The sequence below is a fragment of the Brassica napus genome, chromosome A1, assembly GCF_020379485.1.
Source record: "Brassica napus cultivar Da-Ae chromosome A1, Da-Ae, whole genome shotgun sequence".
Classification (NCBI taxonomy): Eukaryota; Viridiplantae; Streptophyta; class Magnoliopsida; order Brassicales; family Brassicaceae; genus Brassica; species Brassica napus.
Window position 1 is genome coordinate 32,489 of NC_063434.1, and position 26,255 is coordinate 58,743.

General features: G+C 34.3%; 2 protein-coding genes and 1 pseudogene across 2 annotated transcripts; 1 reads left to right on the top strand and 2 right to left on the bottom strand.

Annotated features, from left to right (window-relative positions):
• Positions 1-13,093: 13,093 nt before the first annotated feature.
• On the bottom strand, positions 13,094-16,088 carry LOC106358219 (annotated as a pseudogene).
• Positions 16,089-17,676: 1,588 nt separating this feature from the next.
• Positions 17,677-19,178, bottom strand: LOC106438651 (expansin-like A2). The gene is made up of 3 exons (XM_048777364.1): positions 18,757-19,178; positions 18,390-18,678; positions 17,677-18,284 (listed from the first exon to the last, which is right to left on the bottom strand). The coding sequence occupies exons 1-3, from the start codon at positions 18,887-18,889 to the stop codon at positions 17,903-17,905; spliced, it is 804 nt and encodes a 267-aa protein (XP_048633321.1). The 5' UTR covers positions 18,890-19,178; the 3' UTR covers positions 17,677-17,902.
• Positions 19,179-19,268: 90 nt separating this feature from the next.
• LOC106360195 (heterodimeric geranylgeranyl pyrophosphate synthase small subunit, chloroplastic) lies at positions 19,269-21,450 on the top strand. Its single transcript, XM_013802934.3, has 2 exons — positions 19,269-20,468; positions 20,592-21,450. Exons 1-2 carry the CDS (start codon positions 20,136-20,138, stop codon positions 21,225-21,227), a joined length of 969 nt encoding a protein of 322 aa, XP_013658388.2. The 5' UTR covers positions 19,269-20,135; the 3' UTR covers positions 21,228-21,450.
• The last annotated feature ends 4,805 nt before the right edge of the window (positions 21,451-26,255 follow it).

Genomic DNA, 26,255 nt, shown 5'->3' on the forward strand with positions numbered 1-26,255 from the left:
ATTAGACTATCTTTTTAGAGATCGAGTTTTCTTTCTTTCCAACCATAAAACACTATTAAAGGAATGGACGTGATGTTGGATGGACCAGGTCTATGCGTAGATTGGTTCATAGGTTGAAAGAGAAAAAACTGTTTAATCATGTCCTTCCGACGCACCGCTACACGTCTCAATTAATTTATGAAAGATACACTCTTCAAAATGATTTTTAATTTCTGAAAACACACACCTTTTTCACATGCCTTTTTTTAATATTTACACGATGTACCCTTTGACATTCATTTTCAATATATGAACGATATGTTATAGCTTTTCTTTTAAACGGTTGCGACCTTTTCTTTTCTATAACTAATGTTAATTATATTAAGTAGTTAAATTTAAATTAGTAATAAACGTCTAAGGATAACCTAAATTACATAAATTATTAATGATGTTTTAAAACAACAATATGTCTAAAGAGGTGTATATTTAACGCATTAGAAAAAGGTGTATATTTAACGTTGAAAGAAATTTTTCTAAACACTGGTTATTAGTCTTTGTCTATTATCATATTAAGGACCAAATAAAACATATGAAAACAAATGTATAAGTTTCTTTACAGTTTGTTATTAGTATTAATAATTTAACAAAATTACCATTACTAAGTAGTTCTTTTAATTATTAAATGAGATACAACTTAAAGTTCAATTTTTTTTTTGAATGAATGACACAGTTTTAGAATGATAAGTCACAACTTTCTAAAAATATCAAAACCATTACAATTCCTTAAATGAAAATACACAACCTTAGCAAATAGACACATCCCTAACCTTTTCACAACCTTATGCCAATGAAAAAATGACAAATAGGTTATTAATACTATGAACCCTGCAATAACATCCAATTTGATAAAGTCAATTCAGTATTTCCTCATACTTATATACTTCCTCAATGTAATTTTAAAATGAATAAAATTTTAAATTGTGAAGGGTTTACAATTAAAAATACAAAATATTTTTAAAAACTAACAGACACGATTGTTCAAAACTTTTTGTCCTTATAAATAAAGAAAAAATGACCACTAATTAACAAACAAAAAAAAATCGTAGAAGCGCCATAGTTTAGTGGTCAAGGTTTAAAGGCTTCTACACCCAAGTCTGGGGTTCGAATCCCATGCGACACAATTTCTACACCAAGAGGTCTGGGTTTCAATTTCCGGAGAATGCGAATTATGCAGAAAATTGGAGAAAATACTTACAAGAGATCTTCAGCATGGCACAAGGAGTACCGTCAAGAATGGATCTCATAGGACGGCTTAGGGTGATGTAGTCAAACATGAATCCTCATAAGGCAGGTAGAATTCCGGCTGTTCGACTGTAATATCGTCTATGTAATGTTCTTCATAGTTTGTAATAGCATAATTAACCAGACAAAAAAAAAATTAACAAACAAAAAAGACATGGATATGGAAAGTAACAAACCCTCTACATAGAAGATTTTAGTCTATATATAATAGCAAACCCAAAATAAGTACTCATGGCGTCATCTTTTTTTATAGAAAAATAAAATTTCAATCTAATGGGAGTAATTTTTCTTTTATGAACTAAAGAACATAAAATACTTTTGTTGATGTCATCAATAAATTTATACTTGGCAACTCTTCCTTGAACAATTATTTATTTAAACAAACTCTTCCTTGAACAATTATTTATTTAAACAACACATTCTTTTATGATCACATGGTGATATGTAAACTTTTTCTCTCAGTGATATTCTTTTTTTTCCATCTAAAATTTTATTGATAAAGTTTGTTACACAAAACAGCCCCAAAAGAAAGGGTTCCAACAACTAAACCCAAACATAAACTACAACCCGAGCCCAACACTGGCCCAAATTACAGACTAGCCCAACACTGGCCCAACCTACACAAACGTGACAACACATTAGTACGTGTTGCACCGAACGCTAAGACGAAGACACGTGTTTCCGGAACCTCCACCATCTTCACCGCCGGAAACGTCGTCACTGGACCAAACCAAATCAGCTAACACACCGGAGTCAACCGGGATCAAGACCACAACCAAAGAACGACATCCAACAACTGTATTGGAAGTTCTCAGATAGCATCCATCGACTTATGTCGGAATCTCTTCCGAACACCCCAAGCCACCTCACAGAAATCGAAACCACCAGATCTGCGTTTCATAAAATACAAATCGACTACAATCGATCCTTCATCCTTCGTTTTTCATAAGATGGAGGAAGGAGAGTCAATCGGAAGGAGGAAAGTATAGGAACCGTAGATCTCTAACCACCGCCGCCGTCAGCACTTATATATAAACGCCAGATGAACCGGCAAAGAGCCAGCCGTCAACCCCGAGGGATAAGGAGCGACGCCGGAATCAGAAGCCGGCAAACGAAACTGAAGGAGACATCGTTTCTGGAAGCTAAACCCGATCACACAGGAACCGAACTCATCTCATCTCTAACCCTCTGAAAGATATATGATTTGATAAGAGTTTCTCTCAGTGATATTCATTTATTACAAAGTTATAAAATCCATTAAATGGTGTTCATGCTGGAATAATCTTACTAAAGACAAGAATCTTACTAAAGACAAGATAACCACCTTGAAATTTTTTTGTCCATTACTTTTATTATCTTAATACTATCGTTATGAGTATATGAGATTATTAAGAAATAGAAGAATGTGCAAACAAAAAGTAACAAAACATGTGCCACCAATTTTCCAAACTGTCAAAATCGTTTTAACTGGTCGTGAGTGCAAACGAGTTATGAACAGATGCAAACAGGTCTAATCGAATGGGTGTGAATGGATCCTGACTCGAAAGGCCCGAAATATGTGTATGCACTATTCAGTGAATATAAATATCAGTCACATTATGATGAAGGTAATTCAAACCATAAACCTTAATCTTAATATCAGTCACATTATGATGAAGATTATTCAAACCATAAACCTTGATTATAATATCAGTCACATTATTATGAAGGAAACTCAATCTCTGTTAATTTTAATTTCTATTTTTCTACATATATAAAATTATATCATTGGTATGATACGACCCATTTGTAAAGATTGAGTTAACTTATAAATTTTTTAAATATTAGTTTATAAAGTTTTTACTGTTTCTTAAGAAGGATGGCATACATGATTTTAAAATATTTTCCAACATTAGAAACTACTGTAGACATTTGAAATGAAACAAAAAATAAAAGAAAAATAGACAACTATTGTTAAACCTTATTTTCTTCCGAAAATTCTTTCTGGCTATAACTGTTTGTTATAGTAAAAAAATATTAACAGCTGCCTTTAAAATTTGTTTATTTCATTTCATATCACAACAACTCAATTGTAGGTTTTAGTTTGACAATGCTTTCAGTTTAGGATTTTTTAAACATTTTTATGTTAATTATAATTATCTAAATTATAGTGGAACTGAATTCCAATTCACTGAGAGAATATTAAAATATTTCAAATTCTATAACTAGAAATGTATAAAATGATCCAAAAGACCCAAATTTTGAGTATTTTCAATTTTCGGAAGAGCTCTACATTTTAAAAAAGTAAAACTCATCAAAAGGTTATATTCCAATTATAAATTTAAATATATATATAATTTATTTAGTAACCACTTATTTAATCAAATAATTAACACCTTTAACACTTATTTTTTCATTTCCTATATTATATTCCAATATTAAAAATGTGTTGCACGACAATATGCACATTTATTTGTTCCACTATTTTCTTGTTTCACATTTGAATGGTTATTTCTCAATATATACATTTGAACACTAAAGTTCGACAACGCAATTCGTATATGTTCAATTTTAAAATTTTCCTTTTCTAAAAGATATTTAAACATTTTGTGGTTTCTTTGTTTAGTAGTTCAAGATATACTTTATTTTTTAGTTTCAAAGATTATGGTGTTTTATGTTCTTCTATACAGCCAAACATTCATTTTAAACCTTTCTTTTGTTTTAATTTCTACAATATTTTTAGTTTAATGTACTAAGCTATATTATTTTCCAAAACATGTTCTAAATTTCAATATATATACACACTGAACTGCAAAAAGTATTTTGTTTAAGGATTAAGTTTCCAACACCATATATCATCAGTTAAAGGATCCAAATTTTGGTATAAAATAATTATCTTCTTTCATTTGTATTCTCCTAATGATCGCATAGTTTAACCTACAATCTAATTTCATTTTCCACCAAAAGATATATTATACCATTTTTAACACTGTAAATTATTTGAAGGATTCCATCAATCTCGTATTCATAATTAATATGTACATTTGATTTATATTTAACAATATTGAGCATAAAATTTGCATAGTACATTGGTACATTTTATTTGTGATGAATATGCAATAGTTTTAAAATATTTTGAAAAATGTTTTTTTTTTCATTTTAAATATACCATTTATACGTTATTTTCAATATTAATTTTATATATTACTTACCATTTTATATATTAATTTAAATTTTCTTTTTGATATTAAATATACAGCTCTTTTTTTAACACCAAATACTTATATGGGCTAAGTTGGTTAACATCGGAGAAGAGATTCTCGACAGTAAACTGATAAACTAAAATAGTTGAAACATAACGAAAGATAGATGTGGCTAAGGAGAGAAAAGATTTAAAGAGAATTTTCATTTGTAGTCCTAAAGCATGTATTCGAAGGAACGCAAAGAAGTCGAAAACGACGTTGAAAAACCCAACAAATGGGTTTTGAAGGTGAAAAGTCTATGAATCTCTGTAGAAGATAGCAGTTCCGGTGAACGGGTCACATAGCTTACTATGTGAAGAACTGTCGATGCTTGAGATGACGTAATGTGATGGAACCGCAACGATGACGTAGTATCAATCAAATTTGGCGGATCCACACTCTTACACAATAGTTCATGCGATGAGGAAAAGGATTAGACGATTGTAAAACCGACTTTGTGAAGAATCGTCAATGCTTGAGACGCTATAGCGTGATGGAGACGCAATGGTGATGTAGTAGCAAAAAATCAAGCGTATCCACACTCTTGCACAATAGTAACGGCAACGAGGAAAGGGGTAGGAGGGCCATAGAGTCGACTCTGTGAAGAACCGTCGATGTTTGAGACGGTTTAGTGTGATAGAAACACAACGGTGATGTAGTACCGAGTAAATCTGGCGAGTCCACACTCTTGTATAGTAGATCTGGCGATGAGAAGAGGAGGTGTCATAGAGACGTTGCGGCAGTTGACTAAAGCAATGTCGAAATTGAAGTAAAGCCATTTGTATAATCATTACAATTATATACCATAATTGCGTTAAAACTTAATTTCAATAGCATATAATAGTGTTAACATAGAGTTATCTCGATATCAGCCCGTTTCGATCAACGTTTTATGGGATTTATGGATTTTAAAATTCTCGACTCTGCAGAATAGTAACGGCCACGAGGAAAGAGGTAGGAGAGCCGTAGAGCCGATTCTGTGAAGAACCGTCGATGCTTGAGACGGTTTAGTGTGATAGAAACAAAGCAGTGATGTAGTACCGAGTAAATCTGGCGAGTCCATACTCTTGCACAGTAGATATGGCGATGAGAAGAGGAGGTGTCATAGAGACATTGCGGCAGTTGACTAAAGCAGTGTTGAAATTAAGACAACTTCCCCGCGATTTCGAATAAATATCTTTACTAATTAGAAAGGTGAAATCACCAAAAATTTAGAATCTCTTATACAACAAACAAACACACGTATAGAGAAAACCGTGAAGTTTCCTAGTATTATTAAAAGAGAAGTACCCATTTGATCATTTTTTATTTTTTTTGTCTTTTTCAGTTGCATTTATGAAATATCTTAAAACGAATAAAACTGCATAATTTATTATTTGTCTTTTCAGTTACATTAATGAAATATGCTTAAATGAATTTAAACTTCCTATTTTATTGTTTGTCTTTTTCAGTTACCTTAATGAAATATCCTTAAATAAATTTGGACATAATGTCATTTAATCAACCAAAAAAACTCATGAGTTATCCTTACGTGCATAATTTTAATAATGGAGATTTTTAAAAACGTGCATCATTAAAATGTTACCTAAAACATACAGCACTAATATATAACATGCATGAATAAAACTAAAATTTGACTCACACAATTGTATGGGTATTATTTGCTCATAACTCATTTGTCATTTGATAAATTGTTAGAAAGAAAATTTTAGCATAATATAACTCAGTTGTCATTTGCTAAATTTATGGTTTTTATTTATATTTTTTATTATTTAATTATAATATTTTCATTTTATATTTGAAAGATAAATGAATTTTCTTTCAAACAATATTTTTGTAAATGTATTTTTTTAAAAATAATCAATTAAAATTGTTATTATCATTGAATATCATTATTTTTGACATAATTTGAGTTTTCGTTTACATCAACACTTATCATATTTTAGGATAATTTTAATTTAAAATGTAATTTTCATATTTTTCAAAAAAAATCTAAAAATATTATTTAAATATTTTGTTATAATTGTTAAAAAAATATTGAGTTGCATTTCAAATAAAAAGGTAAAGATATTAAAAATATTATAATTAAAATATGTAAAATTTAATATAGTTTTAAGGAAATGGTCAAAATAAAAAAAATTACACATAAAATAATCATGAGTTTTGTTAACTGGGCGGATCATTATTTATATGATATCGCACACGAAATAAAAATTTCTGTTTTTAAAATTATCTAATTAACTCTATACTCATTTTTTTTAATTTTTTATATGATATCACACATTCGTAAAAAAATAGATAGTTTAAGATGCAAAAAAAAAAATATTTACTTAATGAATATAATATGAACGAATAATTCAAATACATCATTTAATAAAATAAATAATTAAAAACTGGAAATTCATATCCGCGCTGGCAGGGTCTAGTGTTTATTTATAGTATATATCTAGGCGACTTGAGTTCTTAGTAGACTAATTAATCAAATAATATGCACTTATTCAAAATCTTTTTTGTTTTGTTTATTTTTCCTTTCGTGGTAGTAAATTTTAACATATATATTTGGATTGACATTTGATGAATGTAACATGCGATTATATAACAGTAGAATGTCATATTCGAGAGTCCTTGTTATTAGAATCAGAACAGGTAAGATATCCAGCAGATGGACGTAACAATAATGCCTCAGATAATCAAGCACGGTCCACATGTTCTTTGTTTCGAAAGAGAGATCTCTCAAGACAAATGAGTTCTCTTTTTTTTTACCAAGAATACTAAAAATCATATTGATGATGTTCAGATTTTACAATAAGTATAATTTAGATAATACTCTATCTTGGCAAAAAGGTTTATATAAAGACAAATGAGTTCTTTCTTAGAAACTTATGATATGTCGACGACTCAGAGAAACTGGATACGTGATCAGCCTGAAGTTTGAAACAGGTAAAGCATAAACACCACGAAATAGCTAATAAAGGTCCGGCAGTCGTCAACTCTAACTCCTGCAGACACGAATAGAAAGATAATAGGGCTGTTTGTTTGGTTCTCGCAGGTTCCTGCGGCAATGTTTTTCAATTTTTTTGTTCGTTTGATTGACGCAGGTCCTTGCGTCTAACCGCTGCGTCTGACGCCACGTCCTGCGATCGACTCTCTGAAATCCCGCGGTCGCGACATAAATGATGCGGCCAGAAGGTCAATTTACATTTTTACCCTTAACATCTTTCAATATTTACAAATAAACCTAGCCCTAATTAGATGTTTTAGTTAATGACTTTTTTTTTTTTTTTTTTGAAGTTCGCCCTAGAGAGAATCTCTCTCGAGCCCGCATCCCAAGGCGCCGTTTCGATGGATCTTCCTTGCTCCAACCACGACGCTCTTTCCTCCTCTCTCTGAAACAGCCATGCTCTTCTCCATGGACATGATGGTGACTATTCCTTCGTCGTGGCTCCGCCCCCCTCCAGATCCGCCGCCCCCGTCGTTCCTGATGCAGCACTGCTCTTCCTCCTTGAAGATGATGGTGACAGGCCTTCCTCCTCTTTCACAGCCCAGGCCTCCTTCAGATCCGGCGCGGAACAAGCATCTTCCGATTGAAACTCCTCCCGTCAAGCCACCAGAACCTCCAGACCCACCAGACGTCTCCGTCAGCCTCGTTCTTTTCACTTCCTCCAGCCCTTCTCCACAAGCTACTCAAGTCCTAGATCTGATGTTTAATTTTTCAAGGGTTTCAAGTAAGCTCAGTGATGATGGTGTTGTTCTTGTGTTCACTGGTGACACCATCTTTGTCAACTGGCGTTCTTCTCCTGTGGTATACAGGTTGTATCTTTGTCAGTTCGGGAATGAGTCTTCTCCCGACTCTTATTTCAACTTTCATTTTATCAATCCGCTTATAGACGTCCAGGTCCACCTTAGCTCCTTACTCTCTGTTTACTCCTATTCTTTTGGAAAGGATGCAATGCTAGATGTGTGGGTGACTTTGGATTTGTGGTTTCTGGCTTTATTTGGTAGTGTACTAATGGACTCAGTGTCCTTTGGTTATATCTTTGTGCCTCTTAGTGGTTTTTATGTTGCGTTGATGCAACTCTCTACTGCAGTATGCAGTCCTATTATTGTATTCAACCTGGTTTGTGGTGCAGTGTCTGTGTGTTTCTCTTCTTGGTGGCAGTTGAAAGAGACAATCATTGTGATTTGTTGCTTGGTGAATATGGTTATGGCGGGTATTGATTGTCCGCTTGGCTCCTGTTTGGAGCAGTCTCTTTTCCCAATATTTCCTCATGTATGGAGTGAATTGGATGAACATGTGTGGCTGGTATTGCAAGGATTCTCCTCCCGGCTAACGCTCTTCCCTGCCTTTAGTGCAGTGGTTGTGACTCTCAGAGTTACCCGAGATACAATCGTTCAAGAAACTCATGAAACCGTTGTGATGCGATTTCTAATGTTTACTTGTTGTGATTTGTATTTTCATTCTATCTTAGGTTTATCCCATGTTCGAGATTACGTTAGGCGTGAGTCGGGCGGTTGACCGGGGCCTAGCGAATTAAACATTAATCGGAGATTACTCGGGGATTACTCGGGGATTAGTTTTAAATGTTTTTTTATTTTTGCAAATATATTTTTATAAATTCAGCTATTTATACATGATTTCTTTTGTTTGTCATGGTCTGATGGGTAGGTTGTAGGCAAATAACCTCTTCCTCTAGAGTTCGAATCCGTAAGTATCCAACTTTTTGTTTTTCAATGTTTTTTCTTTTAACGAGTGGCAAAGATGTAATTAATTCATCTTCTCCATTTAATTGTCGTTTAGCTTTCCATAGCCATCACCGATAGATCTGCCACCAATCACTATGTTTACTTATTATTATTCATAAAAATTGTAGATCTCACCTATATGATTAGATTTCCAACACAAAAAACCCGAAAAATATAATTTTTTTGGTAAGTCCGATTAATTAACCGATTTTGAAGAATCGCAACGGTGAAGCGACGAGTAGCGTGTAAACGTCCGGTTAATCGGTAACTCGGGCGAGTTTTTGAACATGGGGTTTATCTGTTTCGTATTCCATTGGGCTCTTTGTAGCTTTGTCGTACTCTCTTTTCATGGAGCGTAAACTCTTCTAAATTTAATACAAGTTGGTTTGATCAAAAAAAAAAAAGTTAATGACTTTTTTTTCTTATAACTTTGATTATCAGTTCTATGTGATATTTGAAATACAAATTCATAAAATTCATAAAATTAAAATATGAAATTTTACAATATTTTACAATTTTATAATATTTTATTTATTTAAAATACAATTTTACAAATTCATAAAATTCATAAAATTAAAATATGAAATTTTACAATATTTTACAATTTTATAATATTTTATTTATTTAAAATATAATTTTACAAATTCATAAAATTAAAATATGAAATAAATGAAAATTGCGTCTGCGGCAACTAAACGAACAGAACTAAACCTACTTTCTGCGTCTGCGGCTGCGGTAATGTCCTTCGTTTTTGAAACGAACAACAAGTTGCGGCTGCGGCTGAGTCTGAGTCTGCGGCTGCAAAATGAACAACAACCAAACGAATGGCCGTAGACTCTGACTCAGCCGCAGCCGCAGCCGCAGGAACCTGCGTCAATGAAACGAACAGCCCTAATCTCAATATAGAACCTAATTCTTGGATATGTAGACTAAATAAATAATGCATATAGAACATCAAATGCTGCATAAAGTTTGAGGATTCTTACGGCAAAATTTAAAGTAGAGAGCTCCAATCCTCCGGCAGTCGTGGCAATGCACACTGGTTTCACTTGGAGCCTGATCTTAGGAAATAAGTTATTCCATGCAACGTACTCGATTTCAAGAATGAATGCAAACAGAAAATAAACGACAGGCCATAGTTTCTGAATTAGGCGTCTTCTGAAGAGCACATATGCAGTGCAGCAATAAGAGCCACTATAAATTTTTGTGTGTTGTTTTAAAGATCCATTTAAACTGTAAAAATTATAAAAAAAGTTCATAATTAAGTAAATTGAATTTACTTATTAAAAATAAAACAATAAAAAATTATATTTTCATCATTAGTTTTGAGATTTTTTTTTTGTCTCAGGTCTTGGAGCTCAAGTTTAAAGAAATATAAAAAAGAAGAAATATAGAAAATATTTATAAAAAGGTCTATATTTTGTGTTTCACCCAGGGCTATTATATTAGTTAAGACGGCACTGGCAATCAGTGCAATGTATACCAAGGAGTGGCATTCAATAAAGCGAAATTTGCCGTAGTGGTTAAGCATATTCTCAATCCAAAACTTAAAAGTATGAACACATTCTTATGCGTTTCAAACCTCTCCTTCAATGCCAAAATCCTCGTCCAATTCCACCTGTGACTCTCTTTGATGCTTCCTCAGAAGTGACCAAATGATAATTTCCTACTAGTGTCACTTCAGAGCCTCAAGTCTTTGGGATGCAGAAAACCAGCTGCCAGATTTTCACGGGGAGAGAAAAAAGGCCATGAGTTACTAGTAGCCTCCCCTTGTTTTCACTGAAATAGAGCGTGATCAGTGGAAGATTGGTTTTCACCATTAGAGCAATACTAATCTTCTCCTTTTCTTCTGTTTAGCCTCTCCTTCTTTATGCAAGAATCAACATTCTTTCATCAACAGAGAAATTCTTTGAAACATAAAAGAAAGAAGTAATGTCATATAACTTGGTTACCGGTAGAAAGAATGGTGGTCATGTGTAGACCTTCTTTATGCAAGAATCAACATTCTTTCATTTGTTTGTCTGCATTATGTTTTTTTCAGTTGATTGCTTGCTACTTCTTTTATTCTATCCAAGAATAAGATAGTCAACATCCAATAAATTGAGTTCGCCCTAATAAACCTCTCAGGCACAATTCTCGAGAAACCCTTTTGGTCACCGTTTCACGGCGCCGGCGGCGCATCTTCTCGCCGGTGTCGCCTCTGTTTCCTTCCTCCCATGCTTCTCTTCACTCTGGTCTCTGTCTACCTAAGTTCATTTTGGTTGATATGGACAAGCTCACCTCGATTCACAACCACCACCTCCATCCCAACAAGGTCCCGTTTTGAAAGACTCTACTATGGATACGGCGAGGTCCGACGCGCTGACGACAGTTCTTCTCCATCTTCGATAGATGGTGTTGTGAGTCTTGTCGACTCCGGGGAGAATAACTTACCATCATCTGACACGCCGTGCTTCATAACCGGCGACTGCCTTTTCAACTCCGGCAAGAACCCTAAGATTTCAAGTCTCCCGATCAAGCAGGCGTTCAGTTCAAAGCCGAGAATGTTAATCTTCTGGGCCTGGCCCTGTAAGATCTGTGAATCTGTTATTCATCTTGCTGGCCCACCAAATCTTAAACCCGTGTTTGATGATTTGTTAAGTGTGGCAAAGATGCAAAGGATTTCCGGTGGGTTCACTGGGGCCTTTATCTTGAGTTTAATGCCATATTTCTGTTTTACGAAGAATAGTTTACCGGTGGGTTCACCGGGTTGGTCTCTGTCATCATCATACCCCCTTTCTATGAAAGGAGAGGAATTCCCGAACTCGTTGTTGAGTTTCGGTTTCAGCTTCCTCGTCTATGAGAGCTGGTCTTCAAAGTCACTATATGTGACTATTTCTATGCTGTCCGACTTTGTCGTGAAGGTTACCCCGACGCATTCAAGCTTCGTCTCGAATTCGCTGTCATCTTCATTTGAAGAATTATCTTGTTTAGTTTACATTGTTGTAGTTTATGTTTTCAATCAAAGAGGATGGTTAATTCCCTCTACTCGTTGTAATCAAGCAGTTTGAAGAGTAATAAAATTAAGTTGTTACAAAAAAAAAAAAAAAACATCCAATAAATTTTGTGGTCATGTAGAGAAAAGTTGCCTTGTCAGAGTTTAAAGTTTCACCGGGTGGCTTTTTTTTTTTGAAACACAAACATTCATTACTCATTCAGAGAGTTAGGTAACATTTAAAGCATACAATATTTGTTCATCAGCTAGACAATTCTTAGCCAACATATCAGCTTCCCTATTTTTCTCTCTAGAAATCCATCGAAAAGAAACAGAATCAAAAGCAAGAATTAGTTCATTGATATCCGCCACGATACCGTAGATTTCCATGCTCATAACATTCGTCTGCAACGCCTTGATCAGAAGAGATGAATCAGATTCACAACAAATTCTTCGTAGCTCCATATCCTTGCATTTATGCAGAGCGGCTCGCAAGGCCAGACTTTCAGCAACTAGGGGAGATCCGACGAATTCTGCATATAGTGCGAACTTGCAGGATCACGGTGGCTTTATTTGGTGTCAGTAAGGGCCACGGTGGTTTGTCTAAACTATCCTTAAGCTTCTTTGATGGAAAATATATGGGATAAACTATCCTTAAGCTTCTTTGATGGAAAATATATGGGACAAAGCTTTATGTATAAGTCATCCCTTTAGCTTGATGTCACTCCCTCGTTAGCTTGATGTGTAAGTCATCTCTCTCGTTAATTCAGCTCACCCATTTAAGATCTATGGATCACAAATTTTAATTTATTTTCAACATATTCCCCTAAAACTTGATATTATATGAATCAATGCAAAAGAGAGAGTAAGTTGCGAGAAAGTATATCTATTTGTTTCCAATGAACGACATTACATAAGACACAACTTAAAGCCTCAGATTACATCTCATCTTCTTGCTTAGAAAACCAGCTGCTATGAGGTCCACTAGTATCCCAAAACCTAGACATTGCCGCTCTCGTGGCTTCTAGTAGAGCACTCACGACAGTCTTCAGTTGGAACTTTACCTTGCAATTGCTCCAACAGTTTTGTCCCTCCAGGAATCTGGTCATCGCCAAGGATTGAAGATAGTTCAGCCTCAATGCATGGCATGGCTTTAACCCGTGTAACACCAGGATGTTTTGAAACAGGTGGGTTCGAGGGTCTGGACACCATCCACAGCAACTTCATAGATCCGCTTAAGGAGATACTTGTGGGGATAAAACTGTCTCCAGGTATATGGATCACCTAAAAGATATACTACATAGTTAAATTTCTGGTTGTTCTGCTGATTTAAATTTTATTGATTTGTTACTAAGTGTCATAATCATACCTTCTTGATAGAGATAGAGGTAGTACAGCTTAACAATAATATTCCTGGAAATCTGCATTTTACGTTAGTATTAGTAATGAAACATTTGATTAACTTGATAAGGAGGCAGAAAATTTTGTTATTACCTTTGGATAGCAACTATTGCAAGAGATGAATTTGGGATAGTGCACATATCCGTAACTTTGACTTGAGCCGGCGGCTCAGATTCATTAACCTCTATATATTCAGCCTTCAAAAAGCAAATCAATTATTTCTCTAACAATGTCAACGAAGATAATTAACTAAGAGTTTTATGCAATAAAACTGACAGAAGAATTTAGGACGGAGACTCTTACCATTGTGCTAATGTCACATGTGTGGAGAAGAGACCCAGATGAAATATCCCAAAGTCTAACCTAAGAATATACCATTGTTACCAATGTGTCAAGCCTTTATTTAAGATAAAGAAATAGAGAATTTATTAAAGATCACTTACAGTTGAATCGTCACTTCCTGACAAGAATCTTTGAGTAACCTCTGAATTCCAGACAAAGGCTATGCAGGTAATGGACCTATAACAAAATATTACATAGCCTTTAAGTAACCGGTCGTGCATGTACCGTGTATCAATTACATGTAGCTTTAAACTCACTTACGCTTTATGTCCAAGACAGATACTCTGTATTTCATGAGCTCCTTCTAGAGGCTTCTTTGGAAAAAGATTCACCTTGACATGGCAAACGTAATTATTCACAATAGAGACAGAGCAAAAAAAAATGTGACACTGTACCTTAGTGGATTTGACTAGCTTACCCTTATCTTAAAGTCCCCATCAGCACTAAGGATGTATCGACCATCAGGTGAAAAATCTTATGAACAAGAAGTCAAGAACACATAGACTCAGTGAAAAAGTAAAAGTAAAACTTGAGCTTTTTACAAGAAACTTACCAGCTTAGTAACAATACTACTAGAACGGAAAAGCAGTCGAGCAGTCTTATTAGAAGGTGAAACTTTACACTCATCGATCCCATCAAGCTCGACCACCCATACATCACCACGGGTATCCGCATAGCAAACATGTGAATCATTGCTTCTTATAGCAATTGCAAGAGCTACCCTCTTAGAGGGTGACCAACGGGAAGATATTAATGGATATCTAGCATTTTTTTTTTTTTTAAAAGTAAAAAAAAGATAGATAAAAGAGAGCATGGATTCGTCTGCAATAAATTTTTAGAACCTCTCTATTCACATGTCATCCTTAATATACATCACTTTACCACTTATCCTCTTCCAATGATTTAATTATTTGATTTATATTTAAACTTAATTATTAAGTTTAAATATTAATATTTTGCTTTTGAGAACCTATGTTTTACAAAACTACCGATAATGTTGCTCTTAGAACATTTGTGATACGATTATGCAACATAGTTTATACTAATGGTCTTGCAAAAATGCTTACGATTTGGTGTTACAAATAACTTACATGGTGTGAAGGCGGTGCCAAGACTCTGCAGACCAAATATTAACCCACCCGTCATTGCTTGCACACACAAAAAGCTTTCCACTTGCACCATAACGAATAACTCTAGTATTAGTGGAGTCTTTACGGCAAGACCTACGAGATTTACCCACCAGAGTAACTCGACGATTCTCTCTGTGAATAAAACATTTAAATCAACCAGTTAAATATAAATAGATAGATAAACATTTCTACCTTATCCTAAAGTACTTCTTAAAGATTTTACATTGGTGACTGTACTAGTTGACATGGATTAATTCAAAGAAACCAATGAGCGAGTTTAGCAGAACATCTCTTGTGTTATTCTCATTTTCCTAAAATAGGATAGAATTGATTTTAAATCAAACACATAAAATTAAAAAGAAATTTGGTTGAAACTATATTTTGAAGTGAAAAATAGAGATGCTCTTACATAAGATCAAATACACGAAGATCCATGCCGACAGTGACAGCCACAGATTTCTGAGATGGGTGAACATATATAGCCTCAGCCCGAACCTCACGCAGAGGTAAACCATATTCTCTTGGATCCACAAGAGGAGCGTTGCCCAGAACGTCAGACCAAAGCAAAGAGAAGTTGGGTACGCTTATAAGTCTGTCAGACGTGAAGGCTGGGACATAGATGATACATGTTTTGAAACCCTCAACTCTCAAGCGGTTTACCAAGGATCCTAAACCTTTATCACAGCTGATAATTACAGCAACAGCTGGGGGCTCGTGGGAATGCATCCACTCGCTAATGTTGTTCCTAATGAACATACTGCACGACTGCCATGCATATTCACGCTTAATTCTAAACCCAGTTGTCTCGATCCTGTATAGGGTGTCACCATATGACCATCCTTTCACAGCAACAGCCACATAGTCAATAGGACCGAAGAACCCTAGGTTCCTCATAGCCGACTTCACGGCCACATGGACTCGGAGAGGTTCGTAGCCGTATGGAAGTCTGCAGCTCTGGATGTCCCACCAGACATAGATGGGATCACGGTTCTCCATCGGTGCGACTCTGAGAGTTTTGTAATTTGATTACTTTGTATCTTCTTAATATATTTATATATTACTTTTTTTTTTCTTATAAAATCACACAAAACCTAGGTATGCAAAGAGAAAAAGACAAAAATAGCATTAAATCAAGTTTTTGTTCCCAAACTAGCACTCAAGGTCAAAAGTCACAAAAATAGCACTTAATGTTTTATCAAAAGTCACAAACTTAGGGTTTAGAGTTAAAGGGTGGGGTTTAGGATTTAGGGTTTAAGGTTTAGGGTTTAGAGTTTAGGGTTTAGGATTTAGAGTTTAGGGTTTAGGGTTTAGGGTTTAGAGTTTAGAGTTTAGGGTTTAGGGTTTAGGGTTTAGGGTTTAGGGTTTAGGGTTTAGAGTTGAGAAATGAGGTTCTGGGGATAAGATTTCAAATTTTGAAAAATAAAAAAATTAAAATTTTCAAAGGATAAACTTAGAAAGATGCTCTTTTGGTCATTTTAGTTTTTGAATGCTATTTTTGTGATATAAATTTAGAAAAGTGCTATTTTGGAGATTTGCCCCTATGTAAACCAGATTTATTATGCATATACCAAAAAATTACATGTAGGCTCTGTAGAATTGGTTGAATTGAAATAAATGGAAAGTTAAAATACAAAAAAAAAGGAATAAAAGTTATTCAATTCAACCGTATATATGTATTGATTAAAATCGGTATAACTATTTTAAACTTAATTAGAAAATGATAAAATTGATTAAAAAAAACGGAAATCACTAAACTAAATTACAAAAAAAAATGTAATAATAAGATATCTAATGGATATCTTTGTAAAGCAAATTAAATTAATTTATCAATTTAGTTTTTATTTAATAACATTATTTTGTTAATGATATATGCTAACTAATATAGGTATCTTAAAAAGACAGTAAAATCTCAAAAGGTATTAGTAAAAAAAAAGGAAAGATAAAATTTTTGTATAAATTATTTGTTTTTCTATCAGTCCTCTATATAGCTAAAGATGCAAGCTTGAGCATAATGCATGAGTTCTCTGTCATTGTAAAGCTTGAAGTTTCGTTCTTTCTCCACTCCTTCTCTGTCTCCATGAACATGCATGAAAATGTAGTTGATTTCGCCCACTAATTATTTGTTTTTCTATCAGTCCATCTATATTCAGAGTTTATCAACAAAAGCCCAATTAAGTAATACTGTCTGAAGCCCGTATAAACCAAAAGAGATTGTCTGAAAGCCCATATGTGATCATTTGTTTTCAAACCTCTCCTTCAATGCCAAAATCCTCCTCCAATTCCACCTGTGACTCTCTTTGATGCTTCCTCAGAAGTGACCAAATGATAATTTCCTACTAGTGTCACTTCAGAGCCTCAAGTCTTTGGGATGCAGAAAACCAGCTGCCAGATTTTCACGGGGAGAGAAAAGAGGCCATGAGTTACTAGTACCCTCCCCTTGTTTTCACTGAAATAGAGAGGGATCAGTGGAAGATTGGTTTTCACCATTAGAGCAATACTAATCTTCTCCTTTTCTTTTGTTTAGCCTCTCCTTCTTTATGCAAGAATCAACATTCTTTCATCAACAGAGAAATTCTTTGAAACATAAAAGAAAGAAGTAATGTCATATAACTTGGTTATCGGTAGAAAGAATGGTGGTCATGTGTAGACCTCCTTTGCACATACATATGTCCATCACCCTTTTAAAAATCTTTCTTAGTTCTCTTGTTTAGTAATAGTTCTGGTACAAACTCACTTAATAATGAATATGCTTGATTATTTATACATATGCTTCTAAGAAAAGAAAGAAAGAAAAAAGGAGAGTAAGTAAATCAGTTCCAGATGTGATCGTCGCATGGATCACAACCTTCCTGAGCAATGTCGGTGATCTGAACGCCGGCGTCGTAGGTCTTGCCGGCTTCCCAGTTGGCAGGAAGAACCTTCTTAGACCAGAGCATTTTTCCGTCGTAGCCAGCTGTCACCACGAACCTGAACTGAAGAGGTCCGGTGGGTACATTGTCAGTGACCCATACGGCGCCGTGGCTTCGTGTCATGTAACTCCAGTTGGAGGAACCAGCCTGAGCAATGTCGATGGCTACGACTTCGGTTTGGCCTCCTTGGTACAAGAGCTTTATAGCCAAGTAGTATGGTTTTTTGCTTGATTCTTCAACTCTAACATTCAACATCTTCTTGTTTCCGTAATCGCAAGGAACTCTGTTTTTCAGTTTTTTTTTTTGTCCCATTACTTTTACTGTATTACTAAAGCAAAAAAAAAAAAAAAAAAAGATGTAAAAGAAATGTCTTTGTATGATGATGAACCTGTGGTATTCAACGATGCCTTGTCTGAGAAGATCTGTGTCAGCCCCGACAACCGGTTTGGCCATGGCCCTGAAGGCTCTGCTGCTGAGGACGAGATCGGTTTGGTTGCTCATGTTGAGGTCGGTGACCATCACCGTGGTTCCTTTGGTGCTGCAAAGAGTGGGGTTGTGGCATCTGACCTGAAAGCAAGCACCGCAGCCAGCGCCGTCTTTGTAGATGGAAGGAACGGCGGCGGCGATGTGACCGGCGAAGAAAGCCGTAGCCATGGAACCATAAGAACAAGCTCCGGCTGCAAGGCAAGGCAATGGATGAGAAAAAAAAACAAAAAAGAGAGAGTATAAAACAATAAGAAAGAGAGAGTGGATACAGGATAGGGCGGATGCGGAGGAGAAAAAAGCAGCCTTAGAGTGGTGAGGACATCGGTCGCAGGCGTCAACTGAGGAAGATGAGGAGAAAAGCAGCACAACAACGACGAAGAAGAGAAAGCGGCAGAGTCCCATTTTGTATTTTCTCTGCTGCACGTTTCTGAGATAAAAATTTACAAGGGATGCGATGAGAAGAGGAAAGCTAGTGTGAATATATATATATAGATATATAATGAAGAAGAAGAAGAAGGAAGTGGTTGCCAGCTCAGCCTCGCAACACACTGTTAGAATGGACAAGCAAGCAGGGTGACCTGGCGTGTCTACTCTCCTCACAATTTACTCAAGCACACGTTTTGTGGAATACATACTCTAATATTCTTTGACATTCACATCATCTTCAAGTTTTGTGTAAAACATATCTTATTCTTCTCATCCTTTTCAGGTCACTCATCATATTTAGTATTATTATTTATTATCAAATAAACAAAGGGCCATTTCCTAGTGTTAATATGGGTGGATGACGTGCCATTGCACCTACTCTTTGCATCACAGCTGTGCCCCCAGCTGTTCACTTCGCCATTGGTTACCATTTCTCCTGATTTCTTATTATTCTCTCTCTCCTTAGGCAACATCTGTTATCTTAAGCAAACTGAGAAAATCTGACCAATAACCATGTTTGTTGTTTTATTTTTGTAATCAGAACTGAACCAGTACATTTTAAGCAAATATGTAGTCAATTTAGGGTCGGAGAGAGAAATAAGGACCAAAAATAAAAGGAATGGCTTTTAGGTGGGGGAAGATAGGGGTACAAATTCCAAAGTCTTGTATGTATGGCATGCTAACATTCCAAACCCCAAACTTCACTTTCTTTCTTCCGTTTTTCACCTTTTCGTCACTTGCGCTTTGCTTCACACACGTTGTGTCATAATAGTATTCCTTTTTCATATTTTGTTGGAGTTGAAAAAAAAAAACGCAAATGTGAGAAGAACTAAAAAGGAAGATTACGTTTACGATTATAACAACTCTTTTTGTCTGAACTTATATATCATAACAACTCATTTTCCACTAACAAAGAAGTCCTTGTGACTCATAATTAGATGTAGATCATTACTACTATCACGATTTCCCTTCCGGGGTTCTTATTGTTCCTTTGTTTGTTAAAATAGCGAAGGCAATGAAACCTTTGAATATTCACTAGATCGGTAACCAAGCGGCGTTACTAAAACCCAAACTAGCCTTTCTTATGCTCATTCTTTTGTTGTAAGCCCATCTTCCGATTCGGCCCACTTTTATTAGCATTAAAATTAAATTCTAAATTTGCCAAACACTGTATAGCTGGATAGATCCGGCGAGGGAGAGGATAGATAGATCCGGCGACGCGATGCTGTTAAGCGCTTCAGCGACTCCTCTCCGATTTTGTGGGTTTGTTCCCGAGAAACCCTGTCGTGGTGTGCGCATGAAACAATCAATTCGGTCATCATCGTCCAATAACTTCGATCTGAGGACGTATTGGACAACCCTAATAACGGAGATCAACCAGAAGCTGGACGAAGCGATACCAGTCAAGTACCCTGCAGGGATCTATGAGGCGATGAGATACTCAGTCCTCGCTAAAGGCGCCAAGCGTGCCCCTCCTGTAATGTGCGTGGCCGCCTGCGAGCTCTTCGGTGGCGATCGACTCGCCGCTTTCCCCACCGCATGTGCCCTTGAAATGGTTCCTCTCTCTTTGCAATTTTTCCATCCTTATAAAATAGAAACCCTCTTGGCTCTTGGTTGGGAGAAAAACAAAACAAAACAAAATTTGATTTTTTTGTTGTTGTTGTAATGGAATCATCAGGTCCACGCGGCTTCGCTGATTCACGATGACCTCCCCTGTATGGACGATGATCCTGTCCGCAGAGGAAAGCCATCTAACCACACTGTCTTCGGCGCTGACATGGCCATTCTGGCTGGTGATGCCCTCTTCCCACTCGGCTTCCAGCACATTGTCTCTCTCACCCCTCCTCACCTTGTTCCCCGATCCACCATCCTCCGTCTCATCTCCGAGATTGCCCGCACCGTCGGCTCCACCGGCATGGCTGCAGGGCAGTACGTTGACCTCGAAGGAGGCCCCTTTCCTATTTCCTTTGCTCAGGAGAAGAAATTCGGAGCCATGGGGGAGTGCTCAGCCGTCTGTGGAGGTCTCTTGGGTGGTGCCACTGACGATGAGCTTCAGAGTCTCAGATTGTACGGCAGAGCTGTTGGGATGCTGTATCAGGTGGTGGATGACATCAGAGACGACGACAAGACGAAGAAGAAGAAGAGCTATGCGGGAGTCTTTGGTTCAGAGAGGGCAATGGAAATGGCAGATGAGCTTAGTGTAAAGGCCAAGAAGGAGCTGCAAGTGTTTGACAAGTATGGAGACGCATCGGTTGCTCCTCTCTACAGTTTCGTTGACTACGCTGCTCACCGAGACTTCCTTCTTCATGTCTGAATATTGATGGGCCTGTTTTCTTTTCGTTTTGGGCTTTATCTGTTATCTACGTGTATCATATTATTTGTTAGCCACGTAAAAATTGTGTGTGTTTAATATGAATTAACTGGTAGATTATATTTTGTTTGAACAAGTGTACCCCTATGTTCAAAGTGTTTTCCAAAATGGATCTTGTCCATCTTGGTTGGATGATCTATTTGTTAATGAAAGAATTAGCATGTGATGTGTTTTGGAGTTTGTAGTCCATATTTTGTTGTGATAGTTGTTACTCGGTGGGTGATGAGTTTTGCTGTATTGCGGTATGTGTGAACTTTAAGAACCATTCTTTGTAATGGTGTGGAATCAATATATGCAAACTCAGACGGTAAAAAAGGAAAGAACAAGTGTACCTACTTGTTGATGTCTAACAAAGGAAAGTGTCTTCTGATGTTTAGACGACATTGCCAACTCTTACTCTTATAAAATTGTTTTATTAGTCTAGTTTCTCAATTAAGATCAAAGCCAAAGTCTTATCTTCTTTCTTTAAAACTCTTTCCACTTTTAATCGGTGGCCATCTTATCAAATGTAATGATGCATACATCATATCCTACAACCTTTATATATATATACTAGATCCTGAAGCGGATATGAATTTTCAGTTTTTAATTATTTATTTTATTAAATGATGTATTTGTAAAATTCATTCATATTATATTCATTAAGTAAATATTTTTTTTTTTTTGCATCTTAAACTATCTTTTTTACGAATGTGTGATATCATATAAAAAATATAAAAAATGAGTATACATAGCTAATTAGATAATTGTAAAAACATAAATTTTTCTTTCGTTTGCGATATCATATAAATAATGATCCGTCCAGTTAACAAAAATCATGATTTTCTAATGTGTAATTTTTTTTTGACCATTTCCTTAAAACTATATTAAATTTTACATATTTTAATTAGAATATTTTTAATATCTTTACCTTTTTATTTGAAATACAACTCAATATTTTTTTAAAAATTATAACAAAATATTTAAAAAATATTTTTAGAATTTGTTTGAAAAATATGAAAATTACATTTTAAATTAAAATTATCCTAAAATATGATAAGTTTTGATGTAAACGAAAACTCAAATTATGTCAAAAAAATTATATTCAATGATAATAACAATTTAAATTGATTATTTTAAAAAAAATACATTTACAAAAATATTGTTTGAAAGAAAATTCATTTCTCTTTCAAATATAAAATGAAAATATTATAATTAAATATTAAAAAATATAAATAAAAACCATAAATTTAGCAAATGACAACTGAGTTATATTATGCTAAAATTTTATTTCTAACAATTTAGCAAATGACAAATGAGTTATGAGCAAATAATACCATATAATTTTTAAAAACATAGTCATTCTTAAATATTTTTTGAATAAATAAATATTTTTAAATTTAATCAACTGAAAATAATATCCGTACAATTGTGTGAGTCAAATTCTAGTTTTATTGATGCATGTTATATATTAGTGCTGCATGTTTTAGGTAACATTTTAATGATGCACGTTTTTTAAAATCTCTATTATTAAAATTATGCACGTAAGGATAACTCATGAGTTTTCTTGGTTGATTAAATGACATTATGTACAAATTTATTTAAGGATATTTCATTAAGGTAACTGACAAAGACAAACAATAAAATATGAAGTTTAAATTCATTTAAGCATATTTCATTAATTTAACTGAAAAGATAAGTAATAAATTAGGTAGTTTTATTCGTTTTAGGATACTTCATAAATGCAACTGAAAAAGACAAGAAAAAAAAATAGAAAGTTTAATTAATGAAGTAAGAACATTTTTAAATGGGTACTTCTTTTTTAACAATATAGATGTACATTATCCCGCACATTGTGTACTTTCTCTCAGACAAAAATCACCAATCTATTTCATGCGGATTATCATCACACCTTTTGCTGGATTTGTCAGTTTCCGTACATCAACTAATACAAACTCTTTTGATACAATGAATCCGGTATACAAGAACTGGATAAACCTGGCTCACATAACTTATGATTTATGTAAATTAACCAAAACAGGGCTTATTCAAAAAGGTGTTTAAATATTCGAATTATTTGGTGATATTATTTTATAACTGATCTGACATTGTGTGTTAGAGGTTGAATCTTTAATATATCTATCTGGTACTTAATTGATCAACGAATAGATTAATTATACACTTGTACTCAGTACTCCCATATTTTGTTGCTCAATATGATATTATTTATGTCTACGTATAAAACCAGAGTGGATGGTTACTTTAGAACGACGACAATTCGCGGCTTCGCTGGCTTGAAAGAGGACCTTTGGTGAGCGTAAAGGGGCAACAGTCCACGTGGGATGAAATACAGCCACGTTCTGCCACGTCATCGACATTGGGACCCTACTGAAACACTAAATAATTAGTCATCTACTAATAATGATGACCGGTCAAAGCGGTTTATTCCTTTTCCGGCTGCCGCATCTTATTACCCTCTGGTCAACTCCTTCCCTATTTATCATCAACATGACCTATATTTTTTTAAATACCTAATCTCATTTCATGAACTTTTTTTGGGTGTTTAAACTAGTAGTCATCGTACTCTGGATCATTTATTCTTTCGTCGTCAAAAAAAATACTAGTAGTCATGTTCATGTATCTGTATATCTCTGATGAAAATGAAAATATTTATTTGTCGACGTCTAAACTCTCCCAATACAGCAGGCCTCATCCGGCATGGCTAATATTGCATTATATATTGCGAAGAACTGCTTAATAATAGTGGGTGCCTAATCGTATGGAAAATGCTATAGAATGTACAGTGCTGCACGTGTCTCCATTTATTTTACAATATTTTTAATTTGGGTCAATACAATATGCGTCTTTAATTATAGTTTTAGAGTATGTTGCTTCGAATTATTTGATGGAAAATATGGAACGCATTAATATAAGAGACCATATAGACATTTTTTATCATATACAAGCTGAGAAGTGAGCAGCCATGGACGTGTATTATTTAATTATATATGTATTTATAGTCTATTACACCACAACTTCTGATCATAAAATATATTGGCTACACACGTGAATAAAAAAAAATACTAAGAATATACATATACCATTATAGTGTTCCCGTAATTTGCCACTAGTTTACGTGCGTGTATTTGCTTAATCATATCCTAAGTAGTCAGCCGCCCCGCAAAATTAAAATAAGAAGATGATGTTTTCCAACTTATATGCATAATGTATTGCAAGACCTCAGTTTAATGCAAATGAGCTTAGTTTAGAGAGACGCTGTAGAAGCAGTCCTGTGTAGTATGTTGGTAGTTTAGGGAAAACGGCTTATTCATGCCCGCACTATGAAGTCAAGGAAAATACATACTCAAACAATATTAACGTGTCAAAACATTCTTAAACTAAATAGGAATTTGAATTGCATACCTAAACTCATAATAAATAGCTAAAACATGTCTCGTAACTGACACGTGTCAGTCCATTTTAAAATATATTGATTTATTTTTTTAAATTATTATCTTTTAGTTTTTGTCATTTTATTTGTTTGTAAAGTGACACAAATAAACCTTATTTATAATTTCAAAATTGGAAATAAATTTTAATATATGGTGATATATAAAATAGAAATATTTTTTATCAAATAAAATAGATTTAATAATATAAATATATTATTTTTATTATTATTTCATATTGAAATATTTGATACAAAAAATTTAAATAAATAGAAAACAACATAAAAACAATATCACAATTTAAAGCCTAATTTAATCTCACTAGTTCTTAAAGTTTATAAAATATTTTTTATATTTTCTTAGGTTATTTTAGTTGCAAATCTTATTATGTGCTTGCGTGATATATATAATATAAATAAAATTAAAAATTTGTAATTTTTGTTTGTAGTTATCAAAACCAATGTTAATTACACTAGGCATAATGTGTGCGCTTGACCCTAACCTAGCGCCGAATCAATTATTTGGTAATTATACGAGAATTAATCGGGAAATAGTTTTGTAAAATTTTTGTGTATTATTAATATTACATACTAGTTTTGTAGCAAAATAAAAATAATGTAATATGGTCTAGTGGTTTTGTGCGATATTTGTTTTCTTGAGATGCTGCGTTCGAAACTATTTTTGGTTAACTAGCCATTCTTTTCTTTTTATTAAGTAAGGGTAATATTATTAAAGATCTCTACTGTAAAATCAAATTTCTAAAGAGTATTTTTAGTTATGTTGATTAAAATTTGAATGACTATATTTGTAAAAAAAAAAATTATATAAATATAAATTGAGTGGTATTTCTTGTAAATATTACATATGAGTAAGATTATTTATAATAAAATTGTACTTTTCAAATTAAAATTAATATTACATATGAGTAAGATTATTTATAATAAAATTGTACTTTTCAAATTAAAATTATAAATACGATAAATTTGATTATTTAAGTTATTTAAGATATATTAACAAAAAATAGAATTATAGGGACTAAACTACAATTTTTTTTAAAAAATAGTCCAAATCATCGTATAACCGGTTATAGGCATGTTTTAGCTATTTATTATGAGTTTAGATATGCAATTCAAATTCTTATTTAGTTTAGGAATGTTTTGGCACATTAATATTGTTTAGGTATGTATTTTCGCTGGCTTCATAGTGCGGGCATGAAAAAACCGTTTTCCCTGGTAGTTTATATGATGTACATATAAAAAGGGGACATACTTATGAAACAAGGTTATGTATATTTGAGAAAGGGGGTGTTTATTTGAGAGAGAGAGGAAAGTAAAGATGGAGAAATAACTAGGGCTGGGCAAAAAACCCGGATCCGAAAAACCGAACCGAATCCGATCCGAAAAAGTAATATCGAACCCGAACCGAAATTGATTAAATATCCGAATGGGTTCAAAATTTTGGTATTTAGAGAACCGAAACCGAACCTGATCCGAACCGAAGTATTTCGGGTACCCGATAATATCCGAAATTGATTTATATACCT